At 38.7% G+C, this 18,110-nt stretch overlaps 1 protein-coding gene across 1 annotated transcript; it reads right to left on the bottom strand.

Annotated features, from left to right (window-relative positions):
• Nucleotides 1-3,635: 3,635 nt before the first annotated feature.
• Nucleotides 3,636-4,919, bottom strand: LOC138909755 (uncharacterized). Its single transcript, XM_070200968.1, has 2 exons — nucleotides 4,620-4,919; nucleotides 3,636-4,082 (listed from the first exon to the last, which is right to left on the bottom strand). The coding sequence occupies exons 1-2, from the start codon at nucleotides 4,917-4,919 to the stop codon at nucleotides 3,636-3,638; spliced, it is 747 nt and encodes a 248-aa protein (XP_070057069.1).
• Between the last annotated feature and the right edge of the window lie 13,191 nt (nucleotides 4,920-18,110).

The raw sequence follows: 18,110 nt of genomic DNA on the forward strand, positions 1-18,110 counted from the left end.
GATTTCGATTCCCCGGTTGGATACCATGAAACCAAGAAACTTGCCTGAGCTAACTCCGAATGCACGCTTTTCGAGGTTGAGCTTCATATTGCACTTCCTTAGTATATCGAAAGTCTCTTGCAAATGCTTTAAATGGTCCTCTGCTCGCAGAGACTTAATTAACATGTCATCAATATAAACTTCCGTTGATTTTTCTATTTCTTCTTCAAACATTTGGTTTACTAGATGTTGATAAGTTGCACCAGCATTTTTTAGACCGGATGGAATTACATTATAACAGTAGGCGTCGTACTTAGTGATAAACGAGGTCTTTTCCTGATCCTACGGGTTCATCTGTATCTAGTTGTACCCGGAGTAGGCATCCAGAAAACTGAGAGTCTCGTGACCGGTCGTGGCATCGATCATACGATCGATATTAGGCAAAGGAAAAGAATCCTTGGGTAATCAACAGGTAATCAACAAAGAAGACATCATACACACAAAATAACACAGTTAATCAAATAAGAGAGAGAGTCAGTTATACACTAACCTTCTGTAGAGCAACAAACTAAACATGAGTTCTTTGTTTAGCCGTTTAGGAGTCCAAACCAAGACTAATCACGTACAGGGATCAAAATCGAGCAGAAATGTAAAGAGGAAAAGAAGAAGTTAGGAGAAGCTACTCGAACTTGAAATTTAGCTGAAAGACTTGAACCTTTCAATGTCTTTTTGCTAGTAATGTTAAGTATGTTCGTCTATTAGGTGAGGACATTGAATGCCATATTTATAGTGGCATTCAAGTCACATAGGGTTTCAAATCGGTTCTAACAGGTAATGGATGATGATAATATGGTAGAAGAAGATAGTGAATAGGTGAAATCAAAAGGGAAAGAGGGGAAATCCGTGATGAATTTTACCTGAGCATGAGAGAAAGTCGACCGTTGAAGTCTTCAATACAGTGGTCAAACCCTAATGTCCAGAGGTCAATGCGTTTGACCTCTGGACAAATAATAATGAGGATGAAGCTGAAGATACAGCCATGTATGATCCGATTCAACGGAACATAGGACAGATTAAAAGATTTACATGCTACACAGTTTTAGGCCTAGGGTTTCGGATTGGGGATTTGAATTTGGGTGATGAAAGGGTAAAGAATTAGACGGGATTCACGGAGGTAGGGGCAGATTGAGTGCTTTAGGGTTCGAATTTATGACCTTGCACCGATTTGTGCAAGGATTCATGACTGATGGGTGTTAGGGGTTTGAGAGAACATAGAGAAAAAGAGGAAAGGGAGGAGGCCATTCAAGGTAAGAAATGATTAGGGTTAGGGGTCATTTGGTTGGTCTCTAAGGTTTAAAGTGGCAGATGAATTGTGGGATGTTGGATCATTTGATCAACGGCCCTGACAATTCAAGGTATAAAATTCGTAGTTAATGGAAAAAACGAGGACCGTTGGATATGTGTGATCAAACGGTTGGGATAGTGATCTTATGAGAGGTTTAAAATAAGGGAAAAACCAAGAATAAATATGGATCGTTGATGATTTGGATCAACGACTCAAATTCGTTGTGCTTGTTTTGTGAGTGAGTGGGACGGGGAACGTGACATGATGCCATTGGTCCTTAGGAGTTGGCATGAATTGCCAAAGTGGATAGGAGGGGGGTAATTCCCGACCGGGTTAGGCGATATTGGGCTTGTGTTTTGGGCTAAATTGACTGGTTTTTTATTTAACAAATGACCACATTATATTTGATTAGGTAATTGCAACTGTAGCCTTTTAATCTTTTAATCCTTTTAAAATTAAATTAATTATTTATAATTATATGTGATAAAAATATAATCATCAAATGCATTACAAATTAATAATTAATTAATTATCTATTAAAACACTTTATTTACTAAATTATGAAATTAATTTCCGATTAATTTAAAATAATGAGCGATGTAATTAAAGATCAAAGATTAATTTTTTAAATTAATTTTAAAACTTGTGTATCAAAATATAAAGGTTATTTTAATAGTTTAAAAATAGTAAGGGTAATATATTTTATAAATATTTAATATCGAATTATTAATTCAACACTATTAATTACTAATTTCCTATTATATTTATATAAAAATAGGTGTTATTGATTAGAAAATATTTTACCATATTTATTGTAAATTATTAAGCATAAATAATTTAATTTTAAAGGAAGGGTCAAAATTGATTGTCAACGGATGTCCTTCTTTGACCGGAGACGATGAAAGAGTTTACGGGCAAAACAATTGAACCTAGACCAATTTTATCCCAAATTTAGGCATGTATTGCATGAATGACATATGAATTTGGGGAATATTATGAGTTGTAAGATTAGGGAAAGGATAGGTGCTGAATTCTGGCTTTGAATCGCCTACATACCTCGGGCTTAACGAGGATTAGGCCTTGATCATATGAGAAAGTAAATTGAATAATAAAGGATAGATAGGGGCTCATGAGCTTGTAGTGGGTCCGTCATTGTTTCTGGTGCGCTCTGGTATTCTTTGATTCCTGTCAATCCTGCGCTCAAAGAAAAATTCTTAGTAGGGGGTGTTGGTTTGTGTTGATTGTGGGCCTGGCCTTGCCTCGGATATGGTAGATTATGCCACTATGTTCGGTAGGTGGAAAGATAGAGTTTTCTTAAAAATATTTTGAAAACCGCTTATTTTTATGGCAAATGTTGGTGTTACTGATTATGACATATTTGGAAGTTCCCTTTGACGCGAGTATTGTTTCTGGTTGATTCTGCCCCGTTGATGACAATTTCTGGAGATGCCCCGTTGATGACGATTTCTTGCCGCCGCGATCGTGTCCTAATCTAAACAAATGTATTACAAAGGCTTTCCTAGAGATATGATTGAACCTTTTCAGATTACCTACATATCCAAACGGAATCAGGTCTGAACGTAGTTCGAGGATGATAAATGAATTATGATAGAATGACCGAGCTTGACTCAGGCAACCTACGTATCCAAATGAAATCAGGTCAAAACGTAGTTTGGTTACAATGGATGTAAAATGATAATAAATTGAAATGAAGTGGCCGAGTCTGACTTAGACTTCCTCCTTATCCAAATGGAATCAGGCCAAAATATAGTTCAATTACAATAGATGACTGAATCCGATGTGGATTGCCTATGTATTCCCCGCCAAAGAAAATCAAGTCGTGGCGTAGTTCCAAATACATACGAAATGACATTTGGATTTTCTATTACAAAAGGGATAGGGAGACCGGACCCTACGTGGGTTGCCTACGTATCCCACCATGTGAAGTCAGGTCGAGAGTAGTTTTGTTACAACCGAACCCTAATTCTACTATCTTCAAATGTAGTATCTCTTGATTGCATTTGAGTTGATGGGCTTCGTGCTGACTCTTCCGTCCATTTCTGCCAGGATCAATACTCCTCCCGACAATATTCGATGGACCACGTAAGGACCTTGCACGTTTGGTGCGAATTTCCTTTTGGCCTCTTTTTGATGAGGGAATACCTTCTTCAAAACCAACTGTCCCTAATGTGAATTGCCTAGGTTTCACGTCTCTGTTGAACGCGTTGGCCATCCTATTTTGATATATTTGATCATAACATACTGCGTCCATTCTCTTTTCATCGATGAGCATGAGTTATTCTTGCCTGACTCATATCAATTCTGCGTAATCTAATTTGGCTTCCTGAATGACTCTTAAAGATAGTATCTCGACCTCTGCGCATATCACAGCTTCCATGCCATATACCAACATGTATGATGTTGCTCCAGTGGACATTCTCATAGTGGTGCGATAACCCAGTAATGCTAAGGACAACTTCTCGTGCCATTGCCTATGATTATCCACTATCTTCCGTAAGAACCTCTTGTTGTTTTTGTTGGCTGCCTCAACTGCTCCATTCATTTGTGACCTGTAGACTATGGAGTTGCGATGGATAATTTTGAACTTCTCACAAATCTCCCTCGTTAGATCGCTGGTAAGAGTGGTTACATTGTCAGTTATGATTGATTCTAGGATCCAGAATCTGTAAACTTTGTTGTTATGGACAAAATCTGCCACTACTTTCTTTGTGAGAGCCTTGTATATAGAGGCTTCGACCTATTTGGTGAAGTAGTCGATGGCTACCAGGATGAAGCGATGTCCGTTTGGTGCGGCAGGTTCTATAGGTCCAATCACGTCCCTGCCCCAAGCGGTGAACGGCCAAGGAGAACCCATTACGTTCAACTCATTAGGTAGAACCCAAATGAAATCCCCATGAATTCGACACTGGTGATACTTCTGCACGTAACAAATACTATCATTTTCCATGGTCATCCAAAAATATCTGCACTTAAAATCTTCTTGGCTAAAGTGAAGCCGTTCATGTGAGGACCGCATGTTCCTACATGTATCTCTTCTAGTAATCTTGTTGCTTCAGCAGCATCTACATACCTTAACAGACCGAAGTCCGGGGTCCTCCTGTACAGGACTTCCCCATTAAGGAAAAAGTGCTAGTCTTTTTAGTGCTCACTTCTGACCATTGGTGGCATTCTATAGGTATTCTCTTACTTAGAGGAACCTTTTGATGTCATAGTACCAAGCCTTACTATCTGGTTCTTCACCCACATGGAAACAGTATGCATGCTAATCTCAAACCTCTATCTCGATGGGGTCGATATAATTCTTGTCTGGATGATGGATCATAGATGACAAAGTTGCAAGAGCGCCGGCGAACACATTCTGGATTCTAGGAACATGTTTGAACTCAATCTTGGTGAACTTCTTACACAACTCTTTCACGTAGTGCAAGTATGAAAGGATCTTGACATTCTTGGTGGTCCATTCGTCCTGAACTTGGTGTATTAGAAAATCAGAATCTCCTATGACCAGAAGTTCCTTGATGTTTATGTCGACTGCCATCCTAATCTCGAGGATGCATGCTCCATATTCTGCCATATTATTTTTGCAAGGAAGCCTTATCTTGACTGAAAGCCGGGTAATGCTGTCCTGACTCAGAAATTAGGACTACCCCAATCCCTACACCTTTGAATTTTTTACTCGGTCGAAAAACATTCTCCACCCCGGGCATGACTATGCAATACCAGGTTCTATGCGAGATGATAGGCCAATTCTTGTCCCTTGATAGCTTTCTGCGTCCATCTTTTTGCATCACATACACAATATCGAATTCTCTAAGAAGAATCTGCCATTTGGCCAACTTTCCTATAGGCACTGACTTCTGGAAGATGTACTTGAGCGGATCGAGTCGGGATATCAGATACATGGTATATGCTGACAGGTAGTGCCTTAACTTCTGAGTGATCCAAGTCAAAGCGCAGCAAGTCCGTTCTAACAAGGTATATCTAGCTTTATACGGTGTAAACTTCTTGCTCAGGTAATAGATAGCTTGCTCCCTCTTTCCAGTCTCTTCGTGTTGTCCCAACACGCATCCGATGCATTATCCAAAATGGACAAGTATAACAATAGCGGCTTCCCGGGTTTGGGAGGAACTAACACTGGTGGATTCGACAAATAATCCTTGATCCTATCAAAAGCTTTCTGACATTCTTCCGTCCACTTTGTAGCAGGATCTTTCTTCAACAACTTGAAAATAGGCTCGCAGATTACTGTTGACTAGGCTATGAACCTGCTACTGTAATTTAATCTACAGAGGAATCTCATCGTGTCCTTCTTTCTTTTGGGTGGTGGCAAGTCTTGTATGGCCTTGATCTTTGAAGGGTCCAACTTTATCCCTTTCCTACTGACGATGAAACCTAATAGTTTTCCTGCGGGGACTCTGAATGCACACTTCACGGGATTCAACTTCAAACTGTACCTCCACAAATGTTCGAAGAACTTCGTTAAGTCACTCTGATGATCTGCACTCTTCTAAGACTTGATGATGATATCGTCCATATATACCTCAATTTCTTTGTGGATCATGTCGTGAAAGAGGGTCGGCATGACCCTTATGTAGGTAGCTCCGATGTTCTTGAGACCAAATGGCATGACCCTATAACAATAGACTCCTATGGCATGGTGAATGCTGTTTTCTCTGTGTCTTCTTTGTGCATCCGAATTTGGTGGCATCTGGCAAAACAATCCACAAATGATTGCAATTCATGCTTCGCGTAGTTGTCGATAAGGATATGAATATTTGGTAGAGGAAAATCATCCTTTGGACTGGCTTTGTTGAGATCTCGATTAGTCCACACATATCCTAATCTTCCTATCATTCTTCGGTACTGGTATGATGTTTGCCAACCATGTAGGATAATTGGTGACTCTCACCACATTCGCCTCTATCTGCTTGGTGACTTCTTCTTTTATGCTTAGGCTCAAATCTGGCTTGAATATTTTGGGTTTATTCTTGACATGTGGTCTGGCGGGATCGGTGGGCAATCGATGTGAGACGATGTCGATACTTAACCCGGGAATGTCGTAATATGACCAAGAGAATATATAGATATATTGTCGGAGGAGCTCTACCAATTCTTCCCTCTATTCTATCTTCAGATGAATGCTGATTCGAGTTTCTTTCACGTCCTCTTCACTTCCTAAGTTGATTACTTCTATTTCTTCAAGGTTGGGCTTCTTCTGGCTCTCTAGCTGCTCAATCTTTTGTGGGAGGTTCTTAGGCATCATGCTCTCGTCGTACTCTTCATAGTCTGGATCATTTTGCTCAAGGGTTTCGTTACATGTCATAATCGCGGAACATTGGTTTTTATCGATTTGATTACTAAAAAGGAAAACTAAGTATAAATAAGAGCTAAAAAAGAATTTGCAATGATTTCAAGGAAAATAATTCTTTTTATTTCATCAAAAGGAACGTCTCAGCATTCAAAGAGGCAATTAACAAAAAAGTACATGCATGGTTCAGGCCTTAATTGATCGTGCATTGTTTTTTTCAAAATTACTACGATCCTACACTACCAAGACTCCTGGCGAACCAGATATGGATTGGCGGTCCAATTCTGCAAGGTCCCTTCTGGTTCGGCACCCCGAATGGTCGGTGTCTTGATATTAGCTTCACCGCAACATTCCTCTATCATAGTTATAAACAATATTCCCATTCCGTCAATGACGTCGTCCTCTGATGGTGAGCTCTGACTCGGGACCGAAACACGCTCTGGTAAAATAACCTTCTTCCTAGCATTACCGGTATAGGTCTTTCCAACTGTAGGTTGATACCCGAAGCCAACGGTATATTTCTTCCCTTTCGGTCCAATTAGCTTTGTTATCCCATCTGATTGGGCTCCCAGCCCCGTCCCTAGTCGGTACCCGTACTTAATCATCTCTCGCATCGCCATCTTTGACCTGTACGGTGACTGCATACCATGGTTCTGCTCACTTTTCTCCATTTTTGTCACTTGCATGATCTCGACCGCATAAAAGGCGACCCCATTTAATCCTTCTATGAAAGGGACCGCATGCTCCGGGTAAGTCAACCGGCTCCATTCCCCATGTATCACAATCTCTTGGCAATCCAACCCGAATTTCATACATTGATAAAGGGTGGAAGGAACTGCCCCTGCCATATGTATCCAGGGCCTTCCCAGCAACATGTTATATAACGATAAAATGTCCATCACTTGCAACAATATCGTGAACTCGACTGGTCCAATCTGTAAGGCTAAGTAGATCTCTCCGATGACATCCTTCTGCAACCCATCGAAAGCTTTTTCTCTTACATGGATTTCTTTCACTTCCCTCAAATGGATACCCAATTCTCGTAGAGTAGAAAACGGGCAAGTATTTACTTTGGACCCTCCGTCGATAAGTAGTCGAGACACGACTTAATGCCCACTCTTGACTGTGATATGCAAAGCTTTGTTATGATCCATGCCTTGCACAGAAAGTTCATTCCTCCGAAAGGAAATCATGTTTGCTTTGACCATCTTTCCAGTGGTTGTTGCTAATGCTTCACTTTACTTGGCATACTTACTCCCGTTAGCACCTTCACCAAAGCATCCATATGACTGTCTAAGCTCATCAACAAATCCATGATCGATATGTGAGCAGGGGTCTTTCTCAACTATTCTTCCACGGAATCCTCTTTAGCTGGCATCTTCCTCTTGCAACTTAAGCATTTCCAATAATGATGATGGTCCCCTTTAAATCATAATCCTCGTCCAATGCAATCATGTTGGCTCCCTAATTTTTATGGTTCGACAATGGGTTATAGTTTACATTCAGTCGATCTAGGGTACATTGGAATGGCTCCACTTTTGATTAGCAGATCGATCTCATTCTTCAATCTATAACAGTACTCAAAATCATGCCTAGGAACACCCGAGTGGTAGGTACAACTCTTGGTTGCATCAAAATATTTAGAGGGTTGGTCGGGAATTCTCCCTTCCACTGGGTATATCAATCCGGCTCTCCTCAATCTTTCAAACATTTAGGCCAAGGGTTCAACGATTTGAGTGAAACTTTTGGGATTTCTTTCTTCATAGTTTGGGTGTGGTCGTGGTGCATAGGCGGGTTTATTTTGGTGGGTGGTAGTTTTAACTGGGCATATGGTTGTGGTGGGTTTGGATTTATATTGGCTTGAGGTGGGTTGTATTGAGGTTGAGCATTGTCGTACGATTGGGTGTTATATACTGGGTGTAGGTGGGTTGATATGAGCGATGGGTGTTTATGGGGTAGGAGTTGTTTCTGCGAGGAGGACTTAGCTGATAGTAGGGGACGATTGCTGTTACTTCTTATTTCTTCTTATTCCCACTGCCTATGGAACCAGATTGTATATCCTTGCTGGCAGCTTGCAATGTAGCCATTGACTGTATTTTTCCTGATTTGATTCCTTCTTCCAAGAAGTCTCCCATTTTAACCAGCTCGGTAAATTTCTGACCCATCATACCCATCATCTTTTAAAAATAAATCCCCTCTTGGGCCTAGAGAAAATACTTGGTTAACTCATTATCATCCAGTAAGGATTGGGTCTCGGCAACTTCCGATCTCCAGCAATGAGTGTACTCTTGAAATGACTCTGTGGGTTTCTTCTGCAAATTCACCAAAGCGAACTTGTCTGGAGTGATCTCGGTGTTAAATCTGAAGTGATTCATAAAATCTTCCGACATGTCCTGCCACGCTATCCAATTCCCGGTATCTTGCCGGGTATACCAATTAAGCACTTCTCCTGTCAGACTCCTTATAAATAACTTCATTCTCAGCTTTTCATTTCTTCATACCCCGACCAACTTATCGCAGTAGGCCCTCAAATATGTGTGGGGGTCACCCATTCCGTCAAAGATATCGAACTTTGGAGGCTTATACCCTGCGGTCATGTCAATATTGAGATGTATACATAAGTCCTCATAATCCAGGCTTTCGCTCCCTCTAGCAACCTGGAGATTCTTCATCTGCTTTCTCAACATTCACAGCTGTTCTGACACTGACTCCTCTTCCTTATACTTCTCTTCTTTCTCCATCTCAGAATATTGATTGATCTCGTAGGGTACTCTGACCATGACGGGCGCGGTAAAGGTAGGTTCAGAGGTGGCATATACAGATGGAACATACCGCTCATGTGTGGCGGTGTTTGCCGCAGGTATGTGCTGGGTTTGGTTGTTGGCAAAAGTGATGTTGTCACGAGGAGGGATGTGAATTAAGTTTGTGGTGGCTGGTTGATTTTGTGGTGTTTGGACATAATTTAGGACATATGGTGTATGTATATGGGGATTTGGCATATTTGTGGGGTTTACTAGTGGTATAACTTGGGCTGCAGGATTCGTAGTGACAACGGTTAGGGTAGTGGTTGTTTGTCGGGTGCTGAAGGGAAATGATCAAGGATTGAATCTAATAAAGAGAAGCGGGGTTGGTTGTGGAAGAGTCGTCATGACCAAGTGTGCTAGCTCCCGGATATACTGTACTTCTTCTCTTAGCGACTCCATTTCCTGTGCCATTCTAGCAACGTGCTCATAATTTCGAGTTTCGTCCTTTTCCCCCGATTGCCCTAGGTTATCGGCTATTACTAGAGCATTATCGGCAGGTCGTCGGTTACAGACATCTTTCCCTTGGATCTCAGATTGTACGGTGGCTCAGCCAGTTTTGCGTATCAACACAAACCAACCTCTGTTTCGGGGATAAAATTAGGCAATAAAGCGAGAAAATAAGGAAAAGTAGAAGTTAGCTTCAGAAATTGCACAAATATAGGCATATAGAGCAATTAATTCAGGTATTCAGGTAAGCGTGTTTCATAAGATACGAAGGACCTCTCTTTGTCGGAGATAGGTCTATGTCGCGAATGTCTAACGAATAATAAGATGTTGACGCACTTCGAGCCAGAGCAAACTTTGGTTTTGTCATTGAAAGGCTTTGGATTACAATAGATAGGAGCGGTGGTTACAACATTGTTTTTAAAGTTCAAAGGTTACATGGGCTTATAGGTTCTCTCTTAGGGAAACGAAAAGGGGGTATAAGATAAAAGGAAATCAACCAGCCTCCTAATAATCATCCCCGGAGTTACCTCCCAGGATTTCTTCTTTAGGGTCCTATTCAACTTCTTCTTCCTCCTCATCATTGTGTACTCTAGTTCTTCCTTGGGATCCTCCTCCAGCTCTGTCTCTAACGCAATTTGTATGTACTCAATCACCCTATCATCGTCCTCCGGTGGTGGCAACATGTGGTCGACCGACCCTGAAACCACTTGTCCATGCATGGCGGTGGTGAGGAGATAGTGTGGAAAAATCTTATGATATATGCAGAGCTGCTGTTGAATCCTCTAGTCCGGTCAATCCCTCTCTACTAGGCCTGGCCTACTCATCCTCCTCGTTGATCCACACGAAGTATTCGGGTGTAAACCAGGAATTCTTCCCCATTGGCATCATGATCAAGTCGTTCCATTCATCGTGAAGCCTCCTCACACTCGGGATTGGAATTTGTCCATTGTTATCATCTTCATACAAAGTTGTCCTTGACCAGAGGGGTACGTTTTGAATCAGCCCATATTACCTTATAACCCTTAGAGGTGCGTACGATTGAATTCTTTCAAGTCCCACTAACTTGATGAAATACTTTCCCGGGCTCCTCAATATTGCCCTGCCACTTAACCATGAAAGCTTCCATTTCACAAATTCTCTACTCAGATGGGTCAATATGTCTCGCCACTCCTCTTGCCCGTGCGGTGTAACCCAGTGTCTCATCCTTTCATTATGGCTCCTGATCATGTTACTGATGCCCACAAAATAGTCGACAGTTGCCTCCATTTGAAAGAAATGTTCTTTGGCCCATATCTGGAGTAGTAGGTTGCGGCCTTTGAAAAAGTCATATCCTCTCGAACATGCTGATAGTACCCCAAATGTCTCTGCCAATATCATAGGAACAAGGGTAACTTGTAGATTTCCTCAAAAAGTTGCCAAGATCAGGGGCAACAAGTTGATGTTGATTCGTCCCTTTCTTTGCGAGAAGACTAGTAATCCCAATAGTGCCAGAGAAAAGGTTTGGGGGCGGAGACTCTCCCATGCTACTTGATCGTATTGAAATTCTTCAAGGTGCCACTCGTAACTTTCCCAGTGTCCGAATCTGTCGAACAATTGGTCCAAGCTCACCCATCCATCTTTCACATTTCTCAAATTTCTGTTGTTTGTCAGACCAAATGCATGAAGAAACCTGTGGTCAGGTATGACAACTGGCAGTATTGGTTTTCGCATGGCAAATGGTAACTCTATGAAGCTAGTGATTTCCTCCAGTATTGGTATTAATTCACAATCGACAAACTTGATACCACCTTAGCTGGGTCCCAAAACTCTATCAATAGTCTGGTAAGGACTTTGTCTGCTCGAATGTTCATCAAAGCGGTCAGTGCTCCCGAGTGTGTCTAATCTCATCCCCATGCTCCCGATGAATATTTCTCCACCACTGCTTCAGCTTGTGTGGTGCACCCATGACCATGTTAATCTTAGGGACATTCCAGTTGATTTCCATATAAAGAAGTGAAGAGGTTTAGTAAGTGTTTGCTCCGGATTTTTAGCGTCTTATCTTGATTGGTTCGTTGTTTCACAAAAGGTATGTCGTTGGGTGCGTGACCCATTGACATTAAGGTGGCTTTCCTAATCGTGAGTCAATACCAAGGAACGACTCACCTAAGGTTTATGTAGCAGGACCTATGTTTATTAGAGTAGAGTGTTTCCTAGTTTTAGAGTTTGACTGAACAACTGCGAGACATTATGTCAGTTGACTTGACAAAGTCGTTCTCTAAAACTAGAGAATTTTGAAAGAAGGTTCGGAGGGGTATAAAATACAATCCTCGCGTGTCATTTGTGTGTGATTGTGTACGACCAAGACTAGATAGGAAAAAGTGTGATGACAGTATATAAAACAGTAACAAATAATTGTGATAACAGTAGCAATATTAAAAGCAGGAAAATAAGTACACATTGAAAGGTTGTAGAAATATTAACAAGTAAGATATGTAAGACCGCATTTGCAGAATTTAAGCACAATCAAAGTAGAACATAAACAAACATCCCCAAATTTCAGATCTAGCCTATGTCTGCTAAGGTCAAAACCTAAGTCTAAAGTCCCCAGCAGAGTCGCCATGTCGTTGCACCCTATTTTGCACAGGTTAAAATAAGATTCAACTAGTGGTTATTCTATTGTTGATAAAAGAGAGTCACCACCTAATATTTAAGGTATATTAGGGTACCTATATGTTTGTTAGATTATTATCCTATTGGTCTACTAACCTTTGAGATTTAGGTAAGGGTTCTAATTATTCTAAGGGAAAAGTGTTAGGCATCCCTTAGAATCAACCTGAAGTAGCTCCTTTAAACTTAGGCTAGGTTCGGGGAAGTAAATGTCTATATTCTGCTTAATTAAGTACTTAAAGTCTGTGAAGTGTTCTAAGTCTAGTGTAAAGATCTACTATTTTGAAAAGAGGATTGCATTCATACTTTGGAAAAGAGTTGTAGGGTTTTAAGTTTACAACTTATGAAAATTCTTTTGAGATGTTTATACCTACAAGAGTTTAGAAATACTTGTGAGGGACTTCTACGTTTTGAAAGAAGATTTGAATGTTTACATCTTTTGAAAAAATGAGGCTATTCATGTATAATTTTTGTGAAATGAAAGACTATTAGAAAATCTACCATTAATTGGGATAAGTATGCCTCTTTGTAAATTGATTTCAACCGGGCTTGTATTTTCTTTGAAACAACATTTGAGATTTAGTTTGCAAACTAAGACTGTGTTTGGTTTTGTTTTTTTTAAAAATTGGCTTCTGATCTTTCCAAAGAGAGATTCGTTTTTGCCTTTCTTAAACCTGTTTGGCCCCAAAACTTTGTTGAAGATGATTAGTGATAGCAAGGTAAAATCTTTCATTTATGAGAAGAGATAAGTGATTAAAACATAAACAGTATTAAAGCAGACATAATTGTAAACTTAGATTCTCTTTTGTTTACCTATGGGCCTAGGTTTGCCTATGTTCCTAAAATAATCAAAAGTATCCCAATAAAATTTAGTAACATCGTTAGTTTCAAATAAGACATATTCACAGAATAAAGATATAACAGTAGCTATTGTCCAAAATGAGAGAAAGGGAAAAGGTTGGACTCTTGATGTTGGGCCGAGGGGAATTTAGGCCCAACAAACTTTATACACAACATCGGCACACTCTATGGAGCGGAAAGGCATCCTAGACTGGAGCTTGGGCCTGAGTTCCAAAGAACTCGACAAGCCCAGTTCAAAACATGCATACAAATAAATAAAAGACAATTAGTAAAATCAATATGAGGCCCAACAAAATAAAATCTCATCAGGTAAACAAGATTAAAAGGTATAGTGTAACAAATTTTATTTACATTAACCCTAGGAGGATTAATAAGGTTCAATGACTAAAAGCTTAGAATAAAACCTTATTCGTGGACAAGGCACCTTTTGGAACCCTGGCACTTTAAATTTTACAAGGGTCTCATGGACCCCGAGCAGTGCTTGTGTCAGAGAACGGTATCTTAATCATAAACCAAGTTTCAATCCAAATACCCTTAACCACTCACACTTACTCTTCCTCAGATGCAAGCTACTGCAAGTACTTATAGTGTCCAGTGATATCAATGATTCTTAAAATCACACATAGCATGCATCAGAATACTTAAGGAGACTATCACACAGATGTAAAACAAAGAGAATTAATGGCAAGGTATCAGTAAACTAATCCAGGTTAAAAAATTCTAAGTTAAGTGATCCAAGTGATGGGGAAGCCGTGTCTATTAATCTCATTAGTTCTACTGAGTGTTTAACCCTTTAGGGATCCTTAACTAGATTTACGGTACTTCAATAATCATTTTAATGATCTTTAGAAGAATCAGAAGCAAACATACACATGGTTGAGGCCTCATTATACTAAACACCTTTAATAATAGTCTTATTCAGATTCCCTAGATGTAACAACAACCAGCAGAGATATCAATGTAGGCAAGGTGGTCAGTTTTAATCTAGTCCAAAACTGACAGCATGATCACTAGTTTATCAAACTCTTAATCAACTCCAAATTCATAACTAGGTCATTATAGACAAGAAAATCAACCAAGCATGAGACAATATGTAGGATGTTCAATTTAACAAGACATACAAGTGTTAATGAGTTTACTTAGGCCTATGAATGACAACAATAAACTTTCACTTCAGATTCTCTATTGTTCAAGCTGATAAGTCATTAAGGCAGACAAGATTCAATCTTTATTTTTGACAGAGCAATTTTCAAATAAGGAATATGGTAGTTTATACATGAGGCTTTCTCAAATGACAAACATGTAAAGGTTCATGAGCATCACTGGTCAAACACAAGTATAGAGGTCATTAAGAATCACTTAACCAACATACCGTGAGGTTTCCACATAACTTCATGGTTACAAAATCTGATGAGCAGATAGTATGATGACTATTCTAATGAATTCATTACACGAGTTCCAGTTATAATGACATATTTGCATGAATTCTTAAGTGTGCACAACATGCAGGATTTAAATAGTGAATTATTCAGTCAAAGCAAATAGGTCAAAGGTATAACATGAACTTATGATAAATATCACTTTTATTGAACCAAAACTGTGTAGTATAATATTACAAATATAAGGATCAATGCAACAGATGAGCTCTTAACAAGATATTAAGAAAGGTCTAAGAGCATAGCACAATTAAGTTAACTAAACATGGTGGTGCAACTGTTATTTGACTGACAGAGCATGCCTAGTATTAGCTTTAAGCTTAGTTCAACTAATTATCAAGAGGTTCAATAGGATTTATTCACAGGATATCAACTACTAAGAAGGCATTTGTTATCTATCTAAATGATGAGAAATGAAGTTCATTCACAGTAGAAATTGGTCAATAATATTAACACAACCATATCTTATCAGGAAATGATCAATTTAACCAGTAAGAATAACATAAGCTACTAATATGTATTACAAACAAAAGGTAATCAATAGAGAATACATCATACACAGGAAACATCGCAATTAATCAAAGAAGAGAGAGTCAGTTATACATTGACCTTCTGTAGAGCAGCAAACCAAGCATGAGTTCTTTGTTTAGCCGTTTAGGAGTCCAAACCCAAAACTAATCACGTATAGGGAACAAACTTGAGCTGAAATGAAAAGAGAAAAAAGAGAAGGTAGGAGAAGCTATTGGAACTTTAAATTTACCCGAAAGACTTAAACTTTTCAATGTTTTTTGCTAGTAATGTTAGGTATGTTCGTCTCTTAGGTGAGGATATTGAATGCTATATTTATAGTGGCATTCAAGTCACTTAGGTTTTCTAATCGGTTCGAACAGGTAGTGGATGATGGCATTATGGTAGATGACAATAGTGAATAGGTGAAATAAGAAGGGAAAAAGGGGAAATTTATGATGAATTTTACCTGAGCATGAGAGAAAGTCGACCATTGAAGTCCTCAACCCAGTGGTCAAACCCTAATATATAGAGGTCTCTGCGTTTGACCTATGGACAAAGAATAATGAGGATGAAGCTGAAGATACAACCATGCATGCTCCGACTCGACGGAACATAGGATAGATTGAAATATTTACAGGTTACACAGTTTTAGGTCTAGTGTTTTGGATTGAGGATTTGAATTTGGGTGATTAAAGGGGAAAGAATCAGGCGGGATTCGCAGAGGTAGGGCAGATTGAGTACTTTAGGGTTCGAATTTGTGACCTTGTACCGATTTATGCAAAGTTTCATGACTGATGGACGTTGGGGGGTTTGAGAGAATAGAGAGGAAAATAGGAAAAGGAGGCGACCGTTCAAGGTGAGAAATGATTAGGGTTATGGGTCATTTGGTTGGTCTCTAAGGTTTAAAGTGGGAGATGAATTATAGGCTGTTGGATCATTTGATCAACGATCCTGATAATTCAAGGTATAAAATTTGATAAAATAGTTGATGGGGAGAAAACGGGGACTGTTGGATCTGTGTGATCCAATAATTGGGATAGGATCTGATGAGAGCTTTAAAATAAGGGAAAAACCAAGAATAAATGTGGACCGTCGATAATTTGGATCGACGACTCAGATTCGTTGTGCTTGTTTTGTGAGTGAGTGGGGCGGGGAACGTGGCATGATGCCATTGGTCCTCAGGAGCTGGCATGTATTGCCAAAGTGGATAGGAGGGGGTAGTTCCAGATCGGGTTAGGCGATATTGGGCCTGTGTTTGGGGTTGAATTGGCTGATTTATTTTATTTATACCACATTGTATTTGATTAGATAAATGGAACTGTAGCTTTTTAATCTTTTAACCCTTTTAAAATTAACTTAATTAAATTTAATTAGTTATAATTAAATGTGATAAAAATATAATCATCAAATACATTATAAATTACTGTAATTAATTAATTATCTATTAAAACACTTTATTTACTAAATTACGAAACTAATTTTGGATTAATTTAAAATAATGAGCGATGTAACTAAAGATCAAATATAAATTTGTTTAATTAATTATAAAAACTGTTTATCAAAATATAGAGGTTATTTTAATAGTTTCAAAATAGCAAGGGTAATATATATTATAAATATTTAATACTGAATTATTAATTCAACACTATTAATATCTAATTTACTATTATATTTATATAAAAATAGGTATTATTGATTAGAAAATATTTTTATCATATTTATTATAATTATTAAGCATAAATAATTTTAATTTTAAAGGGAGAGTCAAAATTGGTCGTGAACAGCTTCCACTCCGAAAATAGGTATTGGCAGTATAATTTCAATATTTGCTATCATGTGTCATTCAACGTAACTATTTCTTATTACTTTATATAGGGTTGTGAGATACAGGTTGCTTATAATAGTGATAGTTTGAATAAAATATTCGTGATATCTATAAAAAATGATCTTTCATAGAAAGTAGAGTTTTGAATTTACGTCGTGAGGTGTATATAAAAGGATAATATTTTGAATTTTACACATTAGGCAGTGTGAGTTATTTTGAAATAATATATGTCTACCTGAAGTCATGCTTTGTTAGTTGGCTAATTGTCACGGCCCAATTCTTACTATACGCCGTGATGGCGCCCAACGTCGCTGTTAGGTAAAACAACGGTGAACTATCAACTTAATTATTTATTTTAATACTTTTAAAATCATGGGTTTTATTATATAAAGGAGATTAATGCGGAAAAAACCATGGAGATATAAAGCATTAATAAAACATAAAAAGGAAATGATGACAACAATAAGCAAAACTATAACATCAACTAGAAATTCCCAAAATCCGGTGTTACAAATGTACGAGCAATCTAGTAGACTATACAAACCACTATAACAACTATTTGAAATAAAATAGACAGAAATAGTAAATACAACAAGAAGGAGACTTCAGGTGCTGTAGATCGGATCATGGGTAGTAGCTCACCACAAAATCTCCAGATAACGGGTATGCGCACCGAATAGCCACCAGATGTACCTAACTAAGTACTTGTATAATTAGTGCAGAAGTATAGTATGAGTACGTAAATCAATGCGTACCTAGTAAGTATCTAGTCTAATCTCGAAGAAGTAGTGATGATGGGTCGACATCGGCACTTACTAGTGGTCAATAAATATAATACATGAATTATAAATAGGCATGAAGCACAACAATAATAATGGAATAAGAAAGACTGTAAGTAACATGATCCCTCAATATAATGACAGTATAA

Source organism: Nicotiana tomentosiformis, chromosome 4, assembly GCF_000390325.3.
Source record: "Nicotiana tomentosiformis chromosome 4, ASM39032v3, whole genome shotgun sequence".
NCBI classification, from domain to species: Eukaryota; Viridiplantae; Streptophyta; class Magnoliopsida; order Solanales; family Solanaceae; genus Nicotiana; species Nicotiana tomentosiformis.

What these genes read in the sequence shown, in the direction of transcription:
- LOC138909755 (XM_070200968.1), bottom strand. Translation starts at nt 4,919, where the DNA reads ATGGCAGAATATGGAGCATGCATCCTCGAGATTAGGATGGCAGTCGAC. An exon ending in TCGACCCCATCGAGATAGAG is followed by an intron (nt 4,083 to 4,619) that starts GTTTGAGATTAG and finishes TTCACCAAATAG; the next exon opens with GTCGAAGCCTCTATATACAA.